General features: G+C 43.4%; 1 protein-coding gene across 1 annotated transcript in view; it reads left to right on the forward strand.

The window, feature by feature from the left end:
• ACAD11 (acyl-CoA dehydrogenase family member 11) overlaps window positions 1-24037 on the forward strand; it is a 199364-nt gene that overhangs the window by 123169 nt on the left and 52158 nt on the right. The window contains exons 17-18 of the mRNA XM_077491529.1: window positions 8696-8850; window positions 20289-20405. Of these exons, the coding sequence (XP_077347655.1) occupies window positions 8696-8850; window positions 20289-20405 (272 nt within the window). The remainder of the gene's footprint in view (window positions 1-8695; window positions 8851-20288; window positions 20406-24037) is intronic.

Consider the following 24037-nt stretch of genomic DNA (forward strand, 5'->3'; position numbering starts at 1 on the left):
ATTCCTCTTGACAGTTGTCATTTTCAACCATGGCTGAGAGCAGTTCCCCAGGGACAGTTTACGCGCCTCAGATGGAACTGCACTGATATTGAAACGTTTGATGATCAAGCATCGGTACTTACTAGTAGGTTTTTGGAAAAGGGATATGACCCCACTTTTCTCTACGAAGCAGTGAAAACTGCACGTGAGAAGGATAGGTAAGCATTATTGCTTGATAGACAAGGTGCCAGAACAAAAAACCAAGGTACACTACCATTTATCACCACCTTTTCGGTACAACATCGGAATGTTAGAGACCTGATTCAAAAACACCCGTTGACCAGTGATCAGGTTCTTAGCACTGTTTTGCCTACTAAACCACAGATTGTTTTCAAAGGGGCATTCTCTCTGGGTAGTAAAATTGCCCCAAGTGTGCAGGATCCACCTAAGGCCAATAGGTGTTTTTTTTCAAAATCTGCCGGGTTATTATAGGTGCAATAACTGTCAAGTTTGTACCCTGAATAATTTTAGGGGGTCGAAGATTTCTAACTTCATGTCCACTAGTACCAGGAAAAGTTATGAGGTGGAACCTTTCATTACCTGCTCTTCAGAAGCAGTAGTTTACCTCATGCAATGTCCCTGTGGCCTACAATATATTGGGAGGACCAAAAGGGCACTTCGGGTCAGATTAAATGAACACATTAACAATATTAGACAAGGTTTTGATAAACATCCCGTTTCAAGACATTATGACCAGATGCATAAAAGAGATCCGTCAGATACTTTGTTTGTAGGCATTGACAAGTATAAACCTCATTGGAGGGGTGGGTCATTGGTCAGGGAAATTTCCAAATTGGAAATGGCTTGGATCCATAGACTTAAAACATATGTTCCTTTGGCCTTAACGTAGAAACAGACGTTAACACCTTCATCAACAATTCATGATTATGTATGTACTATTTGGGAGTGAATTCCTATGCCCCAATCACTTTAGATGTTGGCTAATGAGATTAATATGTGAGGGACCATGTATGGAGGAATTTATTGGATATACATTCTATAAACATCACTTGTATGATTATATGTACCTTGGTTTTAAACTATTGCAATCATGTTTGTAATATCTTTTTTAAGATTAAATTTGTGGTCTTTTGTTCTGGGACTGCTTGCCATCTAGGAAGATGGACTATGTGAGGAATATTTTTTTCAAATGCTTGCAAATAATATGTTCAGACATTAAGTTAGGCACCGCTTTTTATTCAGAGATCTGTCGTTTTATGTGGTTCCTATGTCCAAAGTTGCAATTTATATTTTTATTTATTTTTTCCTATACCCCTTTGGGACGTATATTTATATGCATCTTTGGCTGTGACAAGTCAGTGTCCCAGATTGGGTTTTTGAGATGCAGCTGTATTCTGTAAAGATGCAGCCTTGATAATCTATATTACATTTTATCCTAAATGTATTTTAGAATTAAAGAGGGATTCCACCTACAAAAAAAATATTAAAAGCCAGCAGCTATAAATACTACAGCTGCTGACTTTTAACTTCCCTGGCGGTATGATTATTTCAGATTTTAGGTGCTGAAAGCGGTACAATTATTTTGCATGAAAATTTGGCGTTTTATATTGTAGGCCTATAATTCTTAGGAATAACTCACTTAAATCTGTCCAAACCAGAGTCTAGCAGACATCCCGGGTATGATAAAGTTTGAAAAAGGAAATCATAAATTATAATATAATAAATAACTATAAATAATTATACCAAATAATAATATAACAATAATAAAAATTATTCAATAATGTAATCAAATCAAAATCACTGAAATTTGCTCAGTTGCAGAATTGTCACTGTCATTACTTTTCAATATTTGATGATGGATCTGCCCACAAATTGCTATCGCTCAATTCTGCGAGTGATTCCAATTTATTATCGCATTTTTCTAGCTGGTCTAAAATAATTTTTGATGTAAAAGGACAGTTTTGGTTGCTATGGACAATCTCCAGTTTCCTGGCATAAAGAACAGTTTTTATAATATAAAACTGCATGCAGGACACTCGGCAGAACACTAGGGACAAAGGGGATGTGAAATAATTACATACAGCAATGTAATCTGTAAGATTACATTATACTGTATGTATACTGTGTGTTTCACTTTTTGAATTTGGTGCCGATCTCTGTCCCCGTGCGTCGCAACGCTCACAGGGAACAGAGATCGATTCCGTGATGAATCGAGCGGAGGACAAGCTGCTCGTACAGTGCAGGGACATCGCTGGATCCTCCTGCATTCAGCGATGCGGTCCCGAGTCTGGCTCGGGGTTACTGCTTTTGGTATAAAACTTCCACCCCGAGCCAGACTCGGGAATACCACCAGAGGGGTTAATAAATAGATATTCACCTGTCCCAGGGTCCAGCGATGTCGGCAGCCGAGACCAATCGATCGCTCGGGTCTCGGCTGTTGCCGCCGCCATTCTGGGTGAGGGAATCAGGAAGTGAAGCGATGCGGCTTCACTTCCCGGTTCCCTACTACACATACGCGAGTCACGCAGCGCACTAGGAATGGTCCGCGCTGTCTCTGGGACCCGTGTGTGTCCCAGCAGACAGCATTGCGGAACAGGAAACGGCATAGACTCCCACGGGAGTCTATGCCCGGAAGTGGGCGCAAATACCTGTCTTAGACAGGTATCTGCACCCCCCTCCCCCCTGAAAGGTGCCAAATGTGACACCGGAGGGGGGGGGGGGGTTACGATGACCGGAAGTTCCACTTTAAGGTCCAAATCTCGGCCTTGTCTGTATTTTTTCAGAAGCCACTTGCCTCACATTCCCTGGTCAGGGCCTTTGTTCAGGGGGCGCTGCACTTAAATCTACCAGTCAAACCTCCTGTGTGCCCATGGGATCTGAATTTGGTTTTGTCCGCATTACAGGGACAACCTTTTGAACCATTGCTCCATACTTCTTTCATTGTTTTAACTAAGAAGTTGGTCTTTCTGGTAGCCATATCTTCTACTAGGAGGGTATAAATATTAGCGGCTTTTTCTTGTAAAGAACCATATTTGATTATTCACTAAGACAGGGTGGTGCTGCGTCCTCACCGGACCTTTTTACCCAAGGTGGTTTCAGGATTCCATTTGAATCAAGATGTAGTCCTACCATCCTTTTTTCCAGATCCGCAATCAGCGGAATAAGATTCTTTACACACTCTTGATGTTGTAAGAGCAGTCAGCATCTATCTGCAGGCGACTGCTCAGATACAAAAGACTGATTGTTTTGTTATCCTGCCAGAGGGCCCCAAGAAGGGCCAGGTAGCATCAAAGTCCACTATTTTTAGATGGATTTGACAAGTAATTTTTCAGGCTTATGGTGTAAAGGGAAGACTCCTCCTTTTCAGATTAAGGCGCACTCTACTAGGGCTGTTAGTGCTTCTTGGAAAGTTCATCACTAGGCCTCCATGGCTCAGATCTGCAAGGCTGCGACTTGGTTTTCAGTCCATACATTCACTAGATTTTATCAGGTGGATGTAAGAGGGCAAGAGGATGCCACCTTCGGGCGCAGTGTACTGCAGGCTGCAGTTTAGTTCCTCTGGTCCTTTTGCGATCTATGCTTTCTGATCTGTGTCTCTCTCCTCATTTGGGCATTGCTTTGGGATGTCCCACTATATAATGAAGGCTCTGTGTCCCGTGATGTATGAACAAGAAAATAGGATTTTTTAATACAGCTTACCTGTAAAATCCTTATCTTGGGAATACATCATGGGACACAGAGCACCCACCCCTCTACGGGTTTTATGTGGAGACTTATTGCTTTGCTACAAAACTGAGGTGTTCCCCATATGGGAGTGGTAATATAGAGGAGGAACTCTCTTTAATTAGGGTCAACCAGTGTCCAATCAGCACAGATGACTATCTAACCCACTCTATAATGAAGGCTCGGTGTCCCGTGATGTATTCCCAAGAAAAGGATTTTACAGGCAAGCTGTATTAAAAAATCAAATTTTTTGACTCAAAGCTGTAGCACTTAGCTGTAGGCAGATTTACAAATGATTTAAAAACACTTATTTATAATATTTTGTTTGTACTATTTTTTAACATGTGGAAGTGTAGTGTAGAATGTCGACTTTTTCTATGTAAAGATAATACTGTCTGGGGAATTCATTGGGTTAACACATGAGCATGGAGCGGCTCACAGCAGGAGTCTGGTGCATCCTCATTCACATTTTCAGGTTCAATTTCAGCCTGAATTCGGACCTGAAACAAACCAAAAGACACACAGGGCTCCTGATTAATCTCCTTCTGTGTGGATTGGATGCAGGGAAAACCAGCATCCAATTTGCGCTAGTGTGAACCCAGCATTAACAACACTTTTCTGGTGGTAGTTCCCCTTTAAAAATGTCTGCACTTAACTCAGGCAAGCTTTTGCGCCGCTTTTTGGTAACATTACTAATACTATATATGCAAGAGTGTCAACGAATGCAACAAATTCAGGTAGTTCTTACTACAGTCACGTTAAGGACCTGCCACTATGGCAGTTACAGATTCTTAAATAATTAACATCAGTTTTCATATTGGGAAACTGGCAGTAATTAACGCCTTCACGCCTAAGGGTAAAACAAATGTTAATGCCTAAGCACAATTTTGCAAATTGACATGTATTAGTAAAACCATTTTAACCACTTTCAGACCGGACCATTTTGCTGGTAAATGACCAGAGGTCTTTTTACACTTTGGCACTGCGCTGCTTTAACTGGTAATTGCGCGGTCATGCAATGTTGTACCCAAACAAAATTTGCGTCCTTTTCTTCCCACAAATAGAGCTTTCTTTTGATGGTATTTGATTGCCTCTGCGATTTTTATTTTTTGCGATATAAACGTAAAAAGACCGCAAATTTTGAAAAAAAATGATATTTTCTACTTTTTGTTATTAGAAAAATCCAATAAACTCAATTTTAGTCATACATTTAGGCCAAAATGTATTCAGCCACATGTCTTTGGTAAAAAAAAAGTCAATAATTGTATATTTATTGGTTTGCGCAAAAGTTGTCACATCTACAAACTAAGGTACGTTTTCTGGAATTTACGCAGCTTTTAGTTTACGACTGCCTATCTCATTTCTTGAGGTGCTAAAATGGCAGGGCAGTACAAAACCCCCCCAAATGACCCCATTTTGGAAAGTAGACCCCCTAAGGAAATTGATAAGAGGCATGTTGAGCCCATTGAATATTTTATTTTTTTGCCTCAAGCGATTGAATAATGACAAAAAAAATTTTTTTTTTTTTTTTTACACAAAGTTGTCACTAAATGATATATTGCTCACACATGCTATGGGCGTATGTGAAATGACACCCCAAAATAAATTCTGCTGCTTCTCCTGAGTATGGGGATACCACATATGTGGGACTTTTTGGGAGCCTAGCCGCGTACGGGGCCCCGAAAACCAAGCACCGCCTTCAGGCTTTCTAAGGGCGTAAATTTTTGAGTTCACTTCTCACTACCTATTACAGTTTTGAAGGCCATAAAATGCCAAGATGGCACAAAACCCCCACAAATGACCCCATTTTAGAAAGTAGACACCCCAAGCTATTTGCTGAGAGGCATGTTGAGTTCATGGAATATTTTATATTTTGCCACAAGTTGCGGGAAAATTACAAACTTTTTTTTTTTTTTTTTTTTTTAACAAAGTTGTCACTAAATGATATATTGCTCATGCATGCCATGGGCATATGTGAAATGACACCCCAAAATAAATTCTGCTGCTTCTCCTGAGTACGGGGATACCACATATGTGGGACTTTTTGGGAGCCTAGCCGCGTACGGGGCCCCGAAAACCAAGCACCGCCTTCAGGCTTTCTAAGGGCGTAAATTTTTGAGTTCACTTCTCACTACCTATTACAGTTTTGAAGGCCATAAAATGCCAAGATGGCACAAAACCCCCACAAATGACCCCATTTTAGAAAGTAGACACCCCAAGCTATTTGCTGAGAGGCATGTTGAGTCCATGGAATATTTTATATTTTGCCACAAGTTGCGGGAAAATTACAAACTTTTTTTTTTTTTTTTTTTTTTTCACAAAGTTGTCACTAAATGATATATTGCTCACGCATGCCATGGGCATATGTGAAATGACACCCAAAAATAAATTCTGCTGCTTCTCCTGAGTATGGGGATACCACATATGTGGGACTTTTTGGGAGCCTAGCCGCGTACGGGGCCCCGAAAACCAAGCACCGCCTTCAGGCTTTCTAAGGGCGTTACAGTTTTGAAGGCCATAAAATGCCAAGATGGCACAAACCCCCCCCAAATGACCCCATTTTGGAAAGTAGACACCCCTAAATTTAGGGGTACACTAGTGAGACTAGGTAATAAATGGCGGGTGCCCTGAAACTATAAAAAAATAACTAACCAACCAGCGTCACCTGTAACAGTTATATGGTGATCACTGGTGAAAGGGTTAACTAGGGGGCAATTAGGGGGCTTTATGCGGTAGTATATGGGGGTCCCTGGCGCTATAAAAAGCTGCAGCGAACCTAAATACCTACCTGCCTAACTAGCGTCACCTGTGACACTAATACAGCGATCAGAAAAACGATCGCTTATTAGGCTGGGTTCACACTGGAGCGATGCGGGAACGCCACGAATGCGCGGCGGGTTCCCGCATCGCATGCCTCCCGGCGGCAGTTCACACTGCCCTATGCGAACTGCTGGGAGTGTCAGTGAAATGTTACTGACACCCCCAGATCAGTTCGCATATCGCAGTGCGATCTGCAAACTCGGATCGCATGGTGTGAACACCCATGCGATCCGATTCTGCTGCGGGCCAAAAAAAGGGTCCCGTGCGAATTTGCGGCGGGTGCGGCGAATGGCTGAACTCGAATCGCACAGAGATCGGATGTGATTTGCACTGCAGTGCGGTGCGAATCACATCCGTTCTCATAAACCGCTGCAATGTGAACCCAGCCTTAGTGACACTGGCGACGGGGGGTGATCACGGGGTTAAACCTTTATTGGGGGGGTTAGGGGGGTACCTTAGAACTAAAGGGGGCTAACCCTAACTGCCCTAACAGTTATTAGTCACAAATGACACCCACCGGGTGATCAGGGGGTTAAACCTTTATTAGGTAATAAATGGCGGGTGCCCTGAAACTATAAAAAAATAACTAACCAACCAGCGTCACCTGTAACAGTTATATGGTGATCACTGGTGAAAGGGTTAACTAGGGGGCAATCAGGGGGCTTTATGCGGTAGTATATGGGGGTCCCTGGCGCTATAAAAAGCTGCGGCGAACCTAAATACCTACCTGCCTAACTAGCGTCACCTGTGACACTAATACGGCGATCAGAAAAATGATCGCTTATTAGGCTGGGTTCACACTGGAGCGATGCGGAAACGCCGCGAATCCGCGGCGGGTTCCCGCATCGCATGCCTCCCGGCGGCAGTTCACACTGCCCTATGCGAACTGCTGGGAGTGTCAGTGAAATGTTACTGACACCCCCAGATCAGTTCGCATATCGCAGTGCGATCTGCAAACTCGGATCGCATGGTGTGAACACCCATGCGATCCGATTCTGCTGCGGGCCAAAAAAAGGGTCCCGTGCGAATTTGCGGCGGGTGCGGCGGGTGTGGCGGGTGCGGCGGGTGCGGCGAATGGCTGAACTCGAATCGCACAGAGATCGGATGTGATTTGCACTGCAGTGCGGTGCGAATCACATTCGTTCTCATAAACCGCTGCAATGTGAACCCAGCCTTAGTGACACTGGCGACGGGGGGTGATCACGGGGTTAAACCTTTATTGGGGGGGTTAGGGGGGTACATTAGAACTAAAGGGGGCTAACTCTAACTGCCCTAACAGTTATTACAGTCACAAATGACACCAATGCAAAAAAAAATAAAAAAAAATAAAAAATGACATTGGTGTCACTGTGACTGGGGGGCATGGGTAATTGGGGGGGTGATCGGGGGGTAAAGGGGGGTGTGTGAGTGTGCCTGGCATGTTCTACTGTGTGTGTAGAGTGTTGGTGCAACTTACTGATCCGCTCTCCTCCGTGTCGGAACGAAAAATACCGACACGGAGGAGAGAATACATCACTTCCTCTCCTGTGTTTACATTACAGGAGAGGAAGTGATGTCACCGAGGATTTCTATTCGTCGGGAGCGATCGCGAGGGGGTGGCCATGAATGAATGGCCGTCCCCTCGTCCGGGATCGCTCCCGTACGAATACCGACCGCCGCAGGCACCGGGCGGGGGCCCGATCGGGCCCCCGACCCGCGGGAGGCAAGGGACGTACATGTATGTCCTTATGCCTGCCCGTGCCATTGTACCGACGTACATCGGCGTGCGGCGGTCGGCAACTGGTTAAGACAAACAGGGCTTTCATTTGGTGGTAAATGGAAATGGATATCTCCTGATTTTTGCCAAAGGTAGGGGTGAACATGTCTACACCTGGGGGACTGGTGGTAGAAAAAGCATGGTGCCCATCAATACAATGCTGATATTTTAAGCGAGGGCGCCTCCTTTTGATGTGCTATGAAAGTGCTGCAAGGCATTTAGTTGTATCATCATAGAAGGTGGTCTACACCTTCACTTTGTATGCCTTGAATGTTTGGGGTGCTGGTCTGGTATCTCTTATGAGGAGAAAGGGGGTGGCAACAGCAGCAGTGAAATAGCAGGAAAAATTAAAAGCCATTGTATGTTGTTTTATTTGTACTTTTTTCTCAATTTCAGGTGAGGGCAGGGGATTTGAGATCGCCCAGGGACGTCTAGGACCTGGTCGCATTCATCACTGCATGAGGTGCATTGGAGCTGCAGAGAATGCCCTCCAACTGATGTGTGCCAGAGCTGCCCAGAGGCAGACCTTTGGGAAAAAGCTGTATCATCATGTAAGTATGTGTGGTGTATGTGTCATTGTTTGAAGTGATGTCAATACTCTTTCTGCTTAAAAAAGATTGATGTAATTTCTTGGCATATACCCAGAATGAATACATCCTGTTTATTGCATTTGCCAGACAAGTTATTGTGAATATTATTTCCTGTTTCCAACCCACAAAGGGAGAATTCCAGCCATGATAAAATCTACCACTTATCCTAAACAATAATATTATTATGGATATTTGTATAGTGTCTTCAATTTTTACATTGCTTTTCATACTGTACATTGACATCAGTCTATATTCCCAAGGGGCTTACAAAAAAAGGTCTCTATTTCATGTGCAAATATACAAGGACCAATTTAGGTAGGAACCAATTACCCTACCAGAATGTCTTTGGGGTGTGGGAGTGAACCAGAGAACCTGATCAGAACATGGCAAGGACACGCATATGTGTGCTGGTTTAGATTCAGTCCAAGGGTCCGAGTACTGCTGGCACAAGTGCTAACCACTAAGGCATTGTGCTGCCCAATATCAGGTGATGAACACCATTTTGCTTGTGGGTTAAGACTGGGGCATATTCTGTCACACTTGGAAAATCGCAAACTAAAAAACCTTTTCTCACCATATACATGTAGAGTATCTCACAAAAGTGAGTACACCCCTCACAGTTTTGTACATATGTTATTATATCTTTTCATGTGACAACACTGAAGAAAGTATTGCTACAATGTAAAGTAGGTAGTGTACAGCTTGTATAAAAGTGTAAATTAGCTGTCCCCTCAAAATAACTCAACACAGCCATTAATGTCCAAACCACTGGCAACCAAAGTGAGTACACCCCTAAGTGAAAATGTCCAAATTGGGCCCAAAGTGTCAATATTTTGTGTGGCCACCATTATTTTCCAGCACTGCCTTAACCCTATTAAAGCCCATACACACTATTAGATTTTCTGCAGATTTTTGTCTTCAGATTAAAAAGGAAGGTTTGAACATATTTACTGGGTCTAAAGAGGCTGCACACCCTGAAAATGTATATAGAAAAAAATGTGGGAACAACTCCCCATGGGGTTTTTTAGCAGCTAATTGAGAGACATCAATGAAAAATTCAAAAATATTTTCTATTTTTTAATACTAAATGATGAATACATCACAATGGGTGAGTGAACATAATTAAAACATGAGCTCTTGTGTAACAGGAAGATCTACAAACCTCCCTATAATATTACAAAACCATATAATATGGTCACACCTTGAGTTTCAATTTGTATGCAATCAGACAAGCCTTTGCACTACATGGTTTTGGTAAATATGAAGACAAAAATCTGCAGAAAATTGAATAGTGTGTATGTGGCCTTAGGCATGGAGTTCACCAGAGCTTCACAGGTTGCCACTGGTGTCCTCTTCCACTCCTCCATGACGACATCAGGCAGCTGGTGGATTTTAGAGACCTTGCACTCCTCCACCTTCCATTTGAGGATGCCCCACAGATGCTTAATAGGTTTTAGGTCTGGAGACATGCTTGGCCAGTCCATCACCTTTTTTCCTCAGCTTCTTTAGCAAGGCAGTGGTCATCTTGGAGGTGTGTTTGGGGTCATTATGTTGGAATACTGCGCTGTGGCCCAGTCTCCGAAGGAAGGGGATCATGCCCTGCTTCAGTATGTCACAGTACATGTTAGCATTCATGGTTCCCTAAATGAACTGTAACTCCCCAGTGCTGACAGCACTCATGCAGGCCCATACCACGACACTCCCACCACCATGCTTTACTGTAGACAAGATGCACTTGTCTTTGTACTCCTCACCTGGTTGCTGCCCCACACGCTTGACACCATCTGAACCAAATAAGTTTATCTTGGTCTCATCAGCAAACTGTTTGCAGGCTTTCTTGTGCATCGTCTTTAGAAGAGACTTCCTTCTGGGATGACAGCCATGTAGACCTATTTGATGCAGTGTGCGGCGTATGGTCTCAGAACTGACAGGCTGACCCCCCCCCACCCCTTCACCCTCTGCAGCAATGCTGGCAGCACTCATACGTCTATTTCCCAAAGGCAACCTCTGGATTTGACGGTGAACATGTGTACTCAGCTTCTTTGGTCAACCATGGCAAGTGCCCTGTTCGGAGTGGAACCTGCTCTATTAAACTGCTGTATGGTCTTGGCCACTGTGCTGCATCTCAGTTTCAGGGTCTTGGCAAGCATCTTAAAGCAAAGGCCATCTTTTTTCTTTTCTTACATCAGGAGACACAGAGCCATAGTAATAACTATGTGGGTTATATCGGCATATCAGGTGCTGGACACTGGCATTATTCGATCCGGAGTGCGGCTATCCGGAGTTCTTCTGTTTTTTATCCACATGTCTGTGTGACCACTGGAGGCTGTATTGAGCACTCACAGCAGAAGCTCCACTCTCCTCTCCGTTCAAGCCAGCTCAGACCCTCAGGTATGAAGGGGGGTCTAATCACTTCCTGGGCCCCCAGATTGGCTATTTTGATCTATTTGAATGCCAGCCAGCTGCCTCTTTTTCTTTATAAAAAAAAAAAAGTTTTTTTTGGGCAAGTCGCAGCCGCTCGCTGAGCAGAGGATTTATTTACCCCCCCCCCCCGCCGCCGCCGCCCGCCATGATGCCGGCGCTCACGTGGGAGATTTGCTTCCCTGTTTGAAACAGGAAAGGGGGCGTTTTTGCGTGGGGGGCATGGCTAGACAGCATCAGATGCCGGCCAGTAGTAGAAGTAGTTAGAGCTCTGCAAGAGAAGCTACTGCCTGGCAGTGGACTGACAGAGCAGAGTGGTTGCTGGTCAGGTTTGGTGACACAGGCATTTTCCTTTTGGCAACATTGGACTGTATAGCTAGGATTAATAGCAGTTATTGTACTGTACTATAGCCTAGCAAGTGAAACATTCTTTTGCGGGAGAATGTCTTCCTCCCCGAGAGGTAAAAAGAAAAATACGGCCAGTCAGATGAGCTGTCAATGGTAGAACACTTCTGTCCCTGTGTATTTCATACAAACAGGTTTTTCTTCTACCATTTATTGCTATGATCTCTCCATAGTAGGACTAAACATAGCAGATTCCCATCTAGTCCTCTGGGCCCTTTTGTTGAGGTGCAGGAGGCTGGAGATCAGGTAGATTTTCCCAAATATTGGAAGATACTTAGTTTTCCTCTTCGGAGGATTCTAACAGGGAGGGAGTAGCCGCACACGTTAGGTGTTTGTCTACTCCCTTACTTAACCCTTTTGTTGCCTGCCACAGGCTCTTGAGGTATCTACCTCTAATGGGGTTCATTTGAACCTCCCCCACCTGGGGATGTTTTTTTCCTATTCATGCATAGCTTATGTATTCTGAATGGGAACATTTCTATGAAGGAAATGGGGGGTTCCAGCTATCAATGCTGCAATCACCTTAGTGAGCAGAGTCTCACATGTCCAGTGGATAATGCACTGATGTTAAAGGATCCAGCAAGTTAAGGTTGGATTTTCCTTTTAAAGACAAGATGTCTTTTGCAGTTCTGGCTGCGATTGGAGTAGCTCAGTCCATTAACCCTTTAACGTCTGTGCCACTATTTTGATGGAACACATTTTGAGTCACGCCAATGCATTGGAATGTGGACTCCAAGGGGTTAAGGAACAGGTGTGAGATACCTGAAAGTTCTGCCTGATCAGCAGGCCCGGCACTGTGTCTCACAGATGCTTTGAAGGACTCAATCGTTTAAGCCCCATGGCTTATACTTGGACTAGTGCATTTTTGCAGAGGTCCATGGCTGAGAGATTGATCAGTCAAAGCACCAGGTGAAAACCCTCAGCCAGTCTGTGTCCCTTCCTGGGGTATGACTATTTAGAGTGGATAAGCACATCCAAAAGGGGTAAAAATCTCTTTACCAATAAAGGAGGTTCAAATAGTTCTCCTTTAATCATACAGCCTCTCCTAATGCCTGGGGTATCTGCCTTTAGGCGGTCTCAACAGGGGCAGCACCAGGATCTTGGGGCAGAAAGCCCATGAAGCAGAATGCTAAGGCCTTCTCATGAAGGAGCACCCCCACTCGTTTGATTGAGGGGAAAGGTCCTGTGATTCTCAAGGTCTTGCAGGAACAATGTTAAGAGCAGAGTGATTTCTGTGATTTTTTTTCTCTAGGTCACATCTAGAGTTTCAAGAGCCCGAATGGCCCAGTCAGCTTTCGATCTAAGGGTCTGGGGTTCGGGTCCTGTTTGGGTGCTGCCTGTGGGGTCCTTGGGGCTGCTGATGTGGCAGTCTTTATGCAAGAGTGTCCGTCTCCTCAAAGAATGCTCCTAAGGTTCCAGAGAAAAAAAAAAGAAAGAAGAGAAGTGTCTCTTTCTGGTCTCTGGATCAGCTGTTATCCCAGTCGGTGATATCAGAGATTCCCTTAGTGGAACAGGGGTTTTTGGCTAAAACCTTTTAAGGTCCCAGAGCCAAGCAGAGAGGTAAGACCCACTCTAGATCTCGGAAATCTGAATCGGCACTTAAACATCCAATCCTTTCATAATTCGATCAGCTGTGTCCATCCTGCAAGTAGGGGAGTTGCATATCTCCATGTGCCAAAGTTTCCCACTTACCAGAAAACTCTGCGGTTTGAAATATAAAATAATTTTTATCAATCGTGGCACTGCCATTCGGCTAAGCCACAGCACTACGAGTGTTCTGAAAGATTCTGGCACCTCCTTTAGCCAGGTTAAAGGCTCAAGGCATAGCCGTCCTAGCCTATTATAAGATTTACTTTGAATAGATCATTCAGTATCAGGTCTAAAACCAGTCTGATCTCAGCTGTAGATAGCTGAAATCTCTAGGTTGGATTCTCAGCCTAGGAAGATTCTCCTTAAAACCATCAAGGAGGTTACTTGGGGGCTGGTTATAGATACCATACAGAAGAAGGTATTCTTACCCCCGACATGAATCAGTTCCATTGTAGGACTAATTCAACTTATCAGGAAAGGAAAATTCCTTCATTTTGGCTGCAGGAGATTTTTAGGGGAAATGGTGGCCTCCTTCAAGGCCGTCCCTTACACGCAGTTTTATTCAAAGACTGCTTCAAGACACCATCCTGTCGGTCTGGAATAAAGAAGATTCAGGCCTTGTTCGTTATCAATACGCTTAGGACATAGGTCAGAGCCTAAATTGGTGGTTGTTATCCAGCAGGAGGGAAAATATTTATCCTGCAAGGTATTAACAACAGATGCCAGCATTTTAGGCTGGGGAGCAGCCCTGGAAGAATATTCTGTCCAGGGGAGATGGTCCAGGTTAGAGGACCTTGCCTATCAACTTTGTTGGAAGCTTTCAGGCAGTACAGCTGGCCATAGAATCTTGGTGGTCAGATTACGGGACTGTCCTGACAGGATTCAGTCTGACAGAGCCACGGCGGTGGCTTACATCAATCACCAGGGGAGGCACGGGAAGTCGTGCAACCCAAAAAAGAGGTGAATAAGGTTCTAGTCTTGGCAGAACATAACACTCCTTGCCTATCGGCAATTTTAATATTTCAGGCATACTATTGAGACGCCAACAATTATTTGTGGGAGAATGATCTCTTCCCAGCAATATGTCAGATGGGGTACTCCGGACATAGACCTATTCACGTCCAGATTCATTAAGAAGGTCAACAACTTTATGTCAAACAAGGGGTCTGCTAGCAGGCGGAACAGACGCATTAGTCTGCCCAGGGGATCAGTTTTCACTGATCTATGCTTTTTCTCCAGTTCTGCTACTTCCGCGCGTTCTCCGCAGGATTAAGCAGGAACAGAAGGAGGTGATTCTGGTGGCCCCAGCCGGGTCCCAAAAGTCCTTGGACTCTGCCATTATAGAATCTGGAAGGCCTAGGTTTCTTGGTATGGATCCAGGGGTTGGCACCCCAGGAAGTATGTCAATAGGCAGGATTCCTAATTCCTTCATATGGGATCTGAAATGAAGCTGGCCTTGACTTTTATCAAGAGCCAGATCCAGGCCGTGTCAATGTCTTTTCCTACGGCCTCTTGCTTCCCACTCTTGGTGCGTAGCTTATTCAGGGGGTAACACAGTTTATTCCCCCTATCAAGGCACCTCTAAATCCTTAGGATTTAAAATTGGTCTTGTCGGCTTTCTTAAATCAGCCTTTTGAACCTCACGAGAAATTCTCTTGGTTCTTTGACAAGAAAGATAATCTTTCTGGTTGCCATTTCTTCTGCTAGAAGAGTATTGGAACTAATGGCTCTGTCTTGTAAGAGCCATATTTCATCATGCATAAGGACGAGGTGGTTTGATGTCCTCATCCTGAATTCTTACCAAAAGTGGTAACAGGTTTTCATTTAAACCAAGATATTATTCTTCCTTCTTTCTCCCCAGAAGCCTTAATCTGGGGAAGAGAAAGCACTACAGTCTCTTGATGTAGTAAGAGCGATCAGAATCTATTTAAGGGTGACTGCTCAGGTTCGCAAAACACAGGTTTTGTTTGTACTGCCAGAGGGTCCTAGACATGGACAGGCAGCGCCAAGATCCACTATTTTCCAAATGGATTTGTCAAGTGATTGATCAAGCTTCTGCTTCTGCTTAAAGAAGAAAATTCTTCCTTCTCATATTAAGAGCACATTCATCCAGGGCGATTAGTGCCTCTTGGGTGGTGCATCATCAGGCCTCTATGGCTCAGATCTGTAAGACCACAACATTGGTCTTTGGTTCAGATGTTTATCCGATTTTTTTTTCAAATCGATATTAAAGGCCATGGGGATATTGCCTTTGGGCACAGCATACACTGCAGGCTGCAGTATGAGTCCTTTGGCCTCCTGTTTCCTTGATTCTGTCTCCTCCCTTCAGTTGCCATTGCTATGGGACATCCCACATAGTTATTACTATGGCTCTGTGTCCCCTGATGTAAGAAAAGAAAATAGGATTTTTAAAACAGCTTACCTGTAAAATCCTTTTCTTTGATGTACATCAGGGGACACAGAGGTCCCTCCTTTCTTCTTCCTATACACTTTGATTGCTTGGCTACAAAACGGAGGACTCCCAGTAATGGGAGGGGTTATATGGGAGAAGTTCACGCCTTAAGGGGCGTGCCAGTGTCCAGCACCTGATATGCCGATATAACCCATATAGTTATTACTATGGCTCTGTGTCCCCTGATGTACATCAAAGAAAATGATTTTACAAGTAAGCTATTTTAAAAATCCTATTTTTCAGATCCTCAGAGAGTTCTTTGTCATGAGGTGCCATGTTGAACTTCCAGTGACCAGTATGAGAGAGTGAGAGCGATAACACCAAAATGTACACCTGCTGCCAATTCACACCTGAGATCTTGTGACACTGAGTCACATGACACTGGGGAGGAAAATGGCTAATTGAGCCCAATTTGGACATTTTCACTTAGGGTTGTACTTGCTTTGTTGCCGGTGGTTTAAAGGGGAGGGCCACCCTGAAAAACCAAAAAATGTTAAAAATTACAAAAAATCTAAAAAAAAAAAAATGAAAAAATTTTTTTTTTTTTACTTACCAGAAATGCCTGTTGCTAGGCACTTTCTCCTAATCTTCCTCTTCCTCCTCCGCGGAGATCTTCTGTCTTCTGTCTTCGTCGCGGCGTCTTCTGGGTAATGAGTCGCGCTGTGTTCTGGGAACTGTGTGTTCCAGAACACAGCGCGTCCCATTCAGAAAGCGCTGCGGGACTCGCGCATGCGCAGTAGCTGCGGGACTCGCGCATGCGCAGTAGCTGCGGGACTCGCGCATGCGCAGTAGGAAACGGGCAGTGAAGCCATAAGGCTCCGCTGCCTGTTTCCCTTACAAGGGATGGCGGCGCCGGGACCCGAGAGCCGAGGGACGGGTCGGCCTCGGGCGGCCGACATCGCGGGCGCCCTGGACAGGTGAGTGTGTTTATTATTTTTTTTTTTTTATAACTGGCCCTCCACTTTAAACATTAATGGCTGTGTGTTTAGTTATTTTGAGGGGACAGCAAATGTACACTGTTATACAAGCTGTACACTTACCACTTTACATTGTATCAAAATGTAATTTCTTCAGTGTTGTCACATGAAAAGATAATAAAATAGTTACAAAAATGTGAGGGGTGTATTCACTTTTGTGAGATACTGTGCATATACTCTGTGCTGGCATCAGTTACCATATTAGGGTATAATGGCTGATACTTGTACTTCAGCAGTTGCTCTCTCTTCATAATCTCCCAGAACTGAATTTTAAAGAGATTTGCAGATGAAATGTTATGAGTGTAGAACTAAAATATATCTGAGTACAACAAACTGAAAAGGCTATTTAATTAATTTCCAATATTCAAAGCAAAGCATACTCACTCATTCATGTCTCAATGCTTTATTTTGAAAGAGAATAATATTGAGAAACACCCCGTAGCATTTCTAGCTGCAGCCATCTTGATTAAGGGTAGATGATTCATGTTGGATTTACTTCCTGGAATCCATCTGCCCTTAGCTCAGGCATGCACGCAGTAGGGTGTGCTTAGCTGAAAAAGCCCCCCTTCTCCTCCAGATAAAAGAAAAAAATGCCCATGAAGACTCCTGGGATGTATGACATCATTTTTTGCCTATCCCAGAAACCAGAAACCAGCTGAAAAAAAAAGGTAAAACAAGTACATGAGTTTAGTTCCATTTTAAGGAATTTGGATGCACCTCTTCCTACTTATAATCTTATTCTAGTTTTAGAGTCTTAAAACTTGCATTATATACTCATTCTGGGCACACAAAAAAAAAGCTTTGATAAGTTAAAGCTTTTTATTTAAATAACAGAGCTGATATATGTACTTTACATCTTTTGATTTCTCAATACCAGCTTTTCTAAACCTTTTCAACACAGAGGAACCCTTGACTATATCTACAACTCGTGATACCTTAGTATGATGGTCATTGGGAAAAATTACCCTCCTATAGATAGCAAAAAAGATCAATGCTGTCAGTGGGACCTTTTTTGAGAGGCAGAAATTCCTCATTGCTCAAGGAACCCCTAGCAACCTCTGGAGGAACCCTAGTTGAGAAATCCTGCAATAGACTATCCACCAAGCATTTTTGACACCTGGTAGGATATCTAGAAGGCTAAGGCCCCTTTCACAGAGGCAATTTGATTGGGTCAGTTTTTCAGGCGGACCTGATCGGATGGTCTATGGACCAGTGGGTGTAAACGGACTTGTGTGTGTTTACACTCGCCAACTCTAATCCAATCTGCTAAAATAAACGGAAGAGGATCCATCCTCCTCCATGCACGTGGATCAGATTGGAGGTACCGTATATACTCGAGTATAAGCCGAGATTTTCAGCCTCTTTTTTGAGGCTGAAAGTGCCCCCCTCGGCTTATACTCGAGTCACCGCTGTCTGACTGCCCGAACAGCATGTCGAGCAGACAGACAGCGGCCATTCTACCTTTCAAAAGCCGCGCCTCCGGCTCCGCCTCCGCCTGTGATAGGCGGAACACTCAATTTCCCAGCAGTCAGTGTTCCGCCTATCACGGACATCGGCTCATCCTCGTACTACGGACGAGGATGAGACGATGTCTGTGATAGGCGGAACACAGACTGCTGGGAAATTGAGTGTTCCGCCTATCACAGGCGGAGGCGGGAGGCGCGGCTTTTGAACAGGGGAATGGCCGCCAGGGCGCCGACGAAGAGCGGCGATCCTGGCATGGGACGACACGGAGGCTCGGGACGGGACGACACGGAGGCTCGGGACGGGACGACACGGAGGCTCGGGACGGGACGACACGGAGGCTCGGGACGGGACCGGACGGAGGCTTGGGACACAGGTAGGCTGGACACACAAGGCTGCACGGACACACACACACACACACACACACACACACACACACACACACACACACAGGGAGGGATGGATGGATGGACACACACACACACACAGGGATGGATGGATGGATGGACACACACACACACAGGGATGGATGGATGGATGGACACACACACACACACACACACACACAGGGATGGATGGATGGATGGACGCACACACACACACACAGGGATGGATGGATGGACGGACACACAGGGATGGACGGACACACAGGGATGGACGGACACACAGGGATGGACGGACACACACAGGGATGGACAGGCATATCTCACCCTCGGCTTATACACGAGTCAATAGGTTTCCCAGTTTTTTGGGGGTAAATTGGGGGCCTCGGCTTATACTCGGGTCGGCCTATACTCGAGTATATACGGTAGTTGGATGCAAACCAACAGCCGGTCCGTTTACACCCGACCACTAATAGAGCAGAGCGGGCTCAGGCCATGTCTGCTTTGCATAAACTGAGTGAACACAAACCTGTCATCTGCCTACTCTGCTTTTCTCATCAGGGGATCAGTGAGCAGATCCCCTGCGGAGCAAAGTGGATGCATCCCGTTTGAAATGAGGCCTAATAGAGTTTGATATACCTGTATATTTTTCTCATCAGAATTTAAGATACATTAAAAAAGATGCTGACTTATGGCATGTTTGGCAATGCCCCTCTATATCAGCATATTAAAAGACAATTATTGACTTACTATCTACAGTAATTTGCTACAACCCATGGTACCAGCTACTCCTTTGATATGGCAAAGGAGGATACAGGGCAGACTTGTAAATTATGGGGTATCATGTGCAAACTCAAAGTCACAGATCTTTAACAATACATGAGCCCTGTTAGGTATAATGTAGTCATACTTTCTAGCTTAGTAGACTTCTCAGACAAGGATGCCCCAGTGTTTTTCTCAGACTCTGCAAATTATACAGCACTTGTACTATTAGTAACCTGAATGTAATTAAACGGCTAAAAATTGTCAATTACTATTATTTGCAACAAAAAAAGCAGTGATATTATGACAAATGTTATAACCTATAGCACCCAAAAAATAAAATGGTTTTTACTTTTTTGCTACAGTAGGTGTACGTCTGTTTTTTTTTACTTTTTTTGCTGCCTTATTGATGAGCTCATATTTCTGCTCATATTTCTGCTTTTTCACACTTTTTGCTTTATTGATAAGAATATTTTTCTGCTCAGCTCAGTCATAGTCTAGGATGGAGGCAGCATCCATGCTTTCAAGATACGGGTTGGCAGTACAAAAGGCTGTTTCTGCTTATCTCTTCTTCCTTGTGTTACTGAGCACATTATATTGTAGTTACTGATAAAAATGTGTGCTTTGTGTGTACAGAAATGTCTGTTGTTTGTTCGTTTTTTAAGTCTTCGAATGTAAAATAAACATTACTTCGTTTTAGAGAAGCTCCCATGATTTTGCGCTTCCTGGAAATGTTTGATATCAATGCAAACTACTCTATTTCTTAGAAAACTTTATTTAGGATTCCATAAGAAAAACACATGTCACAGTGTGATGAAGGAAGCTAAACAGACAACTTAGAGGGGTTCAGTTTCCTGCTAGGAACAATTTATTGTTCTTCCACCCTATCATTACAGGATAACCATGTATCCATATAAACATTTGTGGTTTCTTTTCTTTACCCAGGAAGTGGTCGCACACTGGATAGCCGAAAGCCGCATTGCTATCGAGCAAGCTAGATTGCTGACACTGAGAGCAGCCAAAGCCATAGACACAGTCGGCAGTGCCCGGGCACGAAAAGAGGTACAAAACCTAAATATTTGATTCAGCTTCAGATGCATAAAACACCAGAATTAATTCACATTTTTTTAAATAATAACTATTTCAGATATCTGTTTATTATTTTATTTTTTTATTAACATTCTGCAGAATTTATATTGTGCCAACAGTTTGCACAGTGCTTTTCATAATTTAGGGAGACAGTACTGTTACAATACAGTTCAAAACAAATAGAGTTAGGAGGCTCCTGTTTGTGAGAGCTTACAATTTAAAGTTTATCATTAGGTGTTTAACATTTAAATCTGAATTTGACTTCCTCTCTTTTTTTCCCCCCTGACCTGGACTAATTTCAATCAATCCATGGCCAGTTTTACAGAAAAGGAAAAAGATTTTTATTCAAAACAATAAATACTTTCTAAAAATGTTACAGTCCTTGCTACCTGAATCCTGGCCTAGGCAAGGATGATGTAAGTTGCGTGATCTCACGCTTGCGCAAACATGCCACAAGACCTGGCAGAGACCCTCAATGTTTCTGCACATGTGCAAAATTCTTCTAAAACCCCCATGTACGTGCAGAAACCAGCAGGTGTCTGTCAACCTATAGGACCTGGTAGATACCTGCAGCATCCCTGCACAGTGGGATTTCAAGGATGCATAGACATGTCATAAGGTGTTTGTCAGGTCCTATAGCTCCGGTGGTATGTCTGTGCGGGTGTAGGATATCTGTCAGAGTTGGTGGTGCAAAAGCAGAGCCACAGAGGAGGACTTTGGACTGGAAAGAGGGAAACACTCCACTCCACTATGGACTAATAAGTATATATTATTTTATTTACATATAGGAATGATTAATGTGCATTAAAATACAACTTTTACTGGTGAGGGTGGATTTTCTCTTGAGCAGCTGTGCTCATCAGTAGCCCCAGCCAAGATTTTAGAACCACTCCATGTAGTTTAGAGGTTACAGTCTCCAAGAGCTTTCTAAAAGCCTAGAACATACGGGGTGAATATCGGGTGGCATTCAGCAGGTGTGTACGGCAGCCGGTCCGACAGAAGACTTCTGTAGAAGGTGCATGACCGAAAAAAGGTCTGCTGATTGTCATCCAATCTGCGTTCTCAGCCAATGGCTGAGAGTGCTGACCGATGCGTTCTGGCAGGGAGCATTCCCCCTGTCAGAACACAACAGCACAGCAAGGGGAGATTGCTATACTAACAATGCATAATTAGTACAGCAGATCCTTCTAGGCTGTCGGTTCTTTTTCGTTCAGCCCACTGGGTTGAATGAAAAAAAATAGTAGTGTGTACTAGGCTGCAGTGCCTGATGGAAGTCTAGGTGGTTCAGAGCTATGACATTCCATTATTGCCATAATAACACAAATGAAATGCTAAAAGTTATAATAAAATTCCAGTAAAAATTAACAAATGCTCACATAGGAGGCCTTTCTGTATTATAACGCCAGGTAGCTCAAATAACTGAGAAAATTATCCCTTTTTATGGACTATCCCTTTAAATTGCAACTGTGCTTTGCCCGTGGCAAATGGCCATAGGCAAAGCAATAATTTCTCTTTAATGGCAGCCCCTTCCTGCATATACTTGCTTCAGGGAGAAATACTGCTACTTCCAAGTATAGGGGATTAGCTGAGTATAGGGGAGCATATTAGTTCTCCTACCTCCCACATGACTTCACTGGTGCTTTCTGTTTGGCTGCTTAGGCACCTGGGCCATTACATGGGCAGGAAGAGAGTGCTTAGGTTTGTGAAAACGAACTAGTATGAACTTGGAGCTTACACTTTTAAGCCCCATACACACTATCAGATTGTCTGCTGATTTTTTCCATCAGATTTACCAAAACTATATAATATGAGTTCAAACCTTAAGAGTATCAATTTGTATGCAATCAGGCAGGCCCTTGCACTACATGTTTTGGTAAATCTGAAGACAAAAATCTGCAGAAAATCTAAGAGGGTGTATGGGGTCTTAGGCTGGCCATGCATGGATCGAATTCCGAAATAGTTTTTCTTTTTCTAAAATCTTTTCTACAAATTTTTGTTCAAATTTTGCACCATTAGTGGGGCTGCAGCAACAGACGATTTTCGTGTGGTCATTGAATTTGAGTGATTAGACATGTTGTAAATTTTTTGAAAAACAAACGATTTTCTAATCGATAATGGAAGAATCACAAGAGAAATATAATCGAAAAAGAAATGCGCATGAGCACAAGAAGAAAAAAAGAAGAAGATTCCCAGCCACGAAAAATTATTTTCTGTAGCAACATGAGGTGAAATCGAAGGCTTGGTTAGTTGAATTTCAAATGGCACCATCAGATTACAAAACGCATGAAGTTTCTGATTTTCGAAAGAAAATTCATTCTGAATTCGACCCATGTATGCCCTGTATTTAGTTTTCTGCCCCCTACTTTTCAGAGCTTAGAGATCCTGTGTAAAGTCTGTACTTTGGATGTAGGGGAAAGACAATTGTAGATAAACAGGCACAATTGATGTAGGAGGATTTGTTTCATCGCTGTGTATCACCTGAGGCCAGTCACTTCACTGGGTATATGAAAGGGTTTACAACCACTTACATTTTTGGAATGCTTTTTTTTTTTTTTAGGGTAGTTTTATTGAATTTTTCAAGCATCACAACTGTAATCATAGACAAAGCATCTGAAAGGTTCAGCAGCCCAAACATGGCAGTACATCGAGATACAGTTCAGAAAAAAGTAGTAGTAACAGGAATATCTTCAGTTGTCCATACAATATCATCCAAAAATAAAGGGGGACCAAGAAGTGATGTAGATAAAGCTCAACAAACATCTGTACAGAAATTAGAATCACACATATGCACATAACATCTCTTAATCAATAGCAACACACTTGCCTGGGCATGCTGGCACAATGCATTATTCCGGAGCAATCATATCTTTGGAATCTAACCAGAGGGACCACACTTTAATGTTGTATGCTTTAAAACGACGTATCCATTTCAGGCAATAAAACCATGTTACAGGGGGGCTCGTGCATGTATGTATGTGTATTTTTAATGGGGTCTAGATGTCTTTGAAACTAGAAAGAATTGCAAACTTGATTCAGTGGAATGTAAGGAGAGTACACTCAGCAGCTGTTTACACATATGGACTCAGGAGCACTAGTGTGGCACACCAGAGCACATTTTTCAGTGTGACCCACACAGGTGCTCCAGTGGATACTTGGGGTGTCTCCATGTGTGAAACTTGTCCAAAAAAGGGAAGTATTTCAGCTTGGTTAAAAGGGAATTAATCACGTCTTCAACTTGGAACTCTGCCCAAACAGACAATTGTACACCACTTCCAAGCAATGTTTCACATTCATATCTCATATCGCAAAAAATAAAAATCGCAGAGGCAATCAAATACCATCAAAAGAAAGCTCTATTTGTGGGAAGAAAAGGACGCAAATTTTGTTTGGGTACAACATTGCATGACCGCGCAATTACCAGTTAAAGCAGCGCAGTGCCAAAGTGTAAAAAGACCTCTGGTCATTTACCAGCAAAATGGTCCGGTCTGAAAGTGGTTACAATGCTAGAAGAATGGAGTAATTTTTCTGCTCATATTCACACAGAGTTCTCACAAACTTATTTCTTCATTATTTCTCCTGATCTCATGAATAATCTTTTTTGTTTT

This window comes from Lithobates pipiens, unplaced genomic scaffold (genome assembly GCF_037356315.1).
Source record: "Lithobates pipiens isolate NorthernLeopardFrog02 unplaced genomic scaffold, aLitPip1_a1.2 Scaffold_19, whole genome shotgun sequence".
NCBI lineage: Eukaryota > Metazoa > Chordata > Amphibia > Anura > Ranidae > Lithobates > Lithobates pipiens.